At 65.9% G+C, this 3642-nt stretch overlaps 1 protein-coding gene across 2 annotated transcripts in view; it reads right to left on the bottom strand.

The window, feature by feature from the left end:
- Window positions 1-600: 600 nt before the first annotated feature.
- Window positions 601-3642, bottom strand: part of UNC93B1 (unc-93 homolog B1 (C. elegans)) — a 3643-nt gene continuing 601 nt past the window's right edge. The window contains exons 2-12 of one of the 2 annotated variants that reach the window (XM_010564291.1): window positions 3234-3356; window positions 3012-3153; window positions 2770-2923; window positions 2535-2696; window positions 2332-2461; window positions 2160-2253; window positions 1930-2054; window positions 1679-1861; window positions 1321-1594; window positions 959-1077; window positions 601-870 (exon numbers count right to left, since the gene is read on the bottom strand). In XM_010564291.1, coding sequence (XP_010562593.1) covers window positions 601-870; window positions 959-1077; window positions 1321-1594; window positions 1679-1861; window positions 1930-2054; window positions 2160-2253; window positions 2332-2461; window positions 2535-2696; window positions 2770-2923; window positions 3012-3153; window positions 3234-3317 — 1737 coding nt within the window. In that variant the 5' untranslated portion in view covers window positions 3318-3356. Of the gene's footprint in view, window positions 1078-1320; window positions 1595-1678; window positions 2055-2159; window positions 2254-2331; window positions 2462-2534; window positions 2924-3011; window positions 3154-3233; window positions 3357-3642 lie in introns of both variants that reach the window. The other variant, XM_010564290.1, reaches the window with a different exon arrangement.

The raw sequence follows: 3642 nt of genomic DNA, 5'->3' as shown, positions 1-3642 counted from the left end.
CCAGGGTGTCCCCTAGTCCTCGCTTCCCCTCATGGAGGGCGGCGAAGCCGCGACGACGCGAAGGCGGAATACGGCGGCAGCGGGCGCGGAGGCGGCGGGCGGGAGAGCTTTTATTGAGCCATAAAGGTGCAAAGGGGAACCGGGCCGGCTTGGATGTGGTACCTCAGGGGGTGGCGGGGGAGGCTGTGGGCCTGCCTGGGGGGCTGTGGGCCTGGCCTGGGGGCTGCAGGCCCGCCTAGGGGCTGTGGGTCTGCCTGGGGGGGCTGTGGGTCTCGCTTGAGGGGCTGCAGGCCTGCCTAGGGGCTGTGGGCCTGGCCTGGGGGGGGGGGGGGTCTGCCTGGGGGGTTGTGGGTCTGGCCTGAGGGCCTGCAGGCCTGCCTAGGGGCTGTGGGCTGCAAGCCTGGCCGGGGGGGCTGCAGGTCTGGCCTGGTGGTCTGAGGGTCTGCCTGGGGGGGGCTGTAAGCCTAGCCTGAGGGGAGCGTGTGGAAGTTTGGGCCCGGGAGGTTTGGGCAGCTTCAGGGAGGGTTGTGGACCCTCCCTTCAGGTTCAGAGAGCCGGGGGCAGGGGGGCACCACGGCAGTGGGGCAGGACAGGCTGTCTCTAACCCAGCTGGTCCCCATCATCTTTTGGCAGTTCCTCCCCTCCGGTGGCCTCCGTTGGGTGCTCGTCATTGTTGTCCTTGCCACCGTCGCCCTCCGAGCCGGTCTCGTCGGAGTCGTCATCCTCCAAGTAACGGTAGCCGTGCATCTTGTGGCGCGGGCGGGGGATGCGGGGCAGGCGGTATGCCACATGCTGTGCCACCTTGTGCTCCATCCAGAGGTAGGCCCCCACTGCCACCGCCAGCGTCAGCAGCATGATGGAAAGCTTGGCCTGCAGGAGGGCAAAGCAGGGGATTAGCGTGGCACTGCACCCCCCCCGAGCCTGGCAGGCACCGGAGGTGGCACCCGGCCATGCTTACCTTCATGGGCAGCCCCGACCACAGGTAGACGGTGAAGATCGCCAGAGCTTGCCACCAGTGGTAGATGGTGAAGACAAAGTCTTGGCGCTCCTTGTCCTCGTACAGCACGCCCAGGAGGACTGCGCCAGAGGAGACCAGCTGTCAGCATCCCCCTCCCGTTCCAGTGTCCCCTCTCAGGGCACTGTTAGCAGGATCCAGCTGCAGAAGGCCTGTCCCGCTCCTTGTCAGTGGGTCCAAGGAGCTGGGGACCAGCAGGTTGCGGTGCCGGGGGATACGAGGAGAGGATGCACTGGGGAGCTGGGGACAACCTGGCTGTGCCAGAGGACAAGAGAGGCTGTGTCGGAGATCTTCCCGGTACTCACTGCTAATGCCAGTCTTGTTGAGGGCGCTCCCCATGCCCCAGAGCACAGCTATGGAGTAGAGCAGAGGTGCCTGGACCAGGTGCCGGGGCTCGGGTGCCCAGCAGAAGAGAGTCACCAGGAGGGCAGCGTGAATGAGGGCTCCGGCCAGGAGCGGGATCTGCCGCCTCAGGCGCAGCATGCAGAGGGCCAGGCTGGAGCAAGCCGAGGCGGAGAAGCCGTAGGCCATGAGAAGGTACGCCAGATTCTCCAGCCCCAGGGCACACACGCCGTAGTTCTGCAGCGAGGACAGGCTCAGCGTCACCCAGTTGGGCTGTCCCCGTTCTGTCACCCCCCTCCCCGCCCCGTCCCCAGGCTCTACCAAGGAGAAGCCGGTGCAGACGAAGAGCACCTCGAAGCCGCTGTAGATGAACAAGGGGAAGAGATGGCGCAGGCGGTAGTCCCGCATGTGCTTGAAGGGCAGCTGGAAGATGTTCCCCCAGCCGATGCTGCGCAGGTCAATCTCTTCCGTGGGCCGATACGCCGAGCCGCAGAGCACCAGGACCTGCCGTGCAACCGTGGGTGAGGCACTGCCGACGTTCTGTCCCATCCCCTGCCCAGCCTGGCACTCACCACCAGCATGGCAAGGAAGGCGGCCGCCATCAGGGCACTCTCCACAATGATGAGGTTGATGCTGCGGGGCAGGCTCTGCAGCACCGTCTTGTTGAAGCCGGGCAGCGTGCCGTGGCTCAGGGTCCCTGCCGGGGAGGGCGGCACACATGCCATGGCTCAGCCCCAACTGGCGTGGTCCCCGTACCACTGCACCATCCCACACCACACACCACCCACGCCTGCGCGCTCACCGCAGTGCTTGACCCCGAAGAGCGTGTGGTTGAGCTGGTAGAGGTAATTGTTGAGGAAGAAGAGCATGGGCATCTGAGCACAGACAAAGCTTAGCTGCAAGACATAGAGGGGGGGATGCTCAGTGCTGGGCTGCCCGGCGTGGCCCCCTGCCCGCGCCTTGCCGGTGCTCACGTGGAAGCAGGTGTAGAAGACGGTCTGGAAGATGATGATGTAGGTGTTGCAGGCGCCCCGTGGTGCCCGCTGCTGCTCTTGCACGTGCTCCTCCTTGTAGTTGACGTACTCGTAGTACTTCTGGGCCATCCTGCAAGCCATGGTGGGTCAGCTGGTGCTCCCCGGTCCCCCTACCCACCCTGTCCGCCCCCGCCGCTGCCTACCGCGTGATGTAGTTGCCCATGGAAGCCCAGAGGGGAACGATGGCAACCCCGATGGCCACAGCGGAGGGCACCAGCGTATAGTAGCGCTCCCAATAGTTGCTGGAGACGAAGAGGGCGTAGATGCCCACCGCCAGAAACATGGCCCACTTGGTGCCGAAAAACCTGCCGGGGCGAGGAGGGAGAAGCGTGGGCCCCTGTGCCGGTGTGCGGGCGGGGAGTGCAGGCGGCACCGTACCTGATGAGGACGGGTGTGTAGAGCAGTGCCGCGACGGGGGTGACATTGATGCCCATCAGCACCTTGCGGTCGATGTCCTCCAGTTGTATGTTGCTGTACTTCACCTCCCGGTAAGTCTCATCGTAGTGCAGGATCAGCTGCATTTGCAGGAGGCCTGAGGGGGGAGTTCCAGCAGCTGTCACCCCCTGCCCTGAGCCCCCTACACCGCAGTGGGGGGTCCCCAGAGAGGGGCAAGGCCGTACCCAGGTAGACACCGTAGGTGAGCGTGCCGGCCAGGCTGGCGGCCAGCACGTTCTTGATGACGCCGAGGCGCTTGCGGCGATAGTACTTCTGCTCCTCCTCCTCCTCGTTGTAGTCGGGGTGAGCACCCACAAAATCGTCCAGCTGCGGATGACCCCAGCCGTCAGCCCTGGGGATGGCCACTGCAGGCCTGGCCCCCCACGGGTCCCCCCCCTCGGCCTCACCTGCGTCTCCGTCCCCTCGGCGCTCAACCCATCACCCGCCACCATCTTGGCCGCATCCTGGTAGCAGCTGGGATCTTTCTCCATCGCCGCCTCTGGGCGGGGGGAGCCTGGATGGTGTCAGGGCTGGGGTGGGGGACACACTATTGGCACCCCTAAACCCTCTACCCACGTGTCTCGTACGCCCACAGCTGCATCCATGTGCTCAGCACCCCCAGCCCCCGCACCTCGCACCCTCGTACCCTGCACCCCTAAACTGTGCACCCACGTGCTTTGCACCCCTGCGCCCAGCACCCCCACACCGGTCCCCAGCCCCCTGCTCCCCGGTACCGGAGCCATGCAGGCCGGCCCGGGCAGGGGGGGCGGAGCGGGCTATGCTTCCTCTTTCGGATGGGACGGGGCGGGCAGGACC

The sequence above is a fragment of the Haliaeetus leucocephalus genome, unplaced genomic scaffold, assembly GCF_000737465.1.
Source record: "Haliaeetus leucocephalus isolate CR32 unplaced genomic scaffold, Haliaeetus_leucocephalus-4.0 Scaffold177, whole genome shotgun sequence".
In the NCBI taxonomy this organism is placed as follows: Eukaryota; Metazoa; Chordata; class Aves; order Accipitriformes; family Accipitridae; genus Haliaeetus; species Haliaeetus leucocephalus.
Note: the sequence above shows the minus strand (reverse complement) of the source record. Positions and strands in the feature narration are given on the sequence as shown.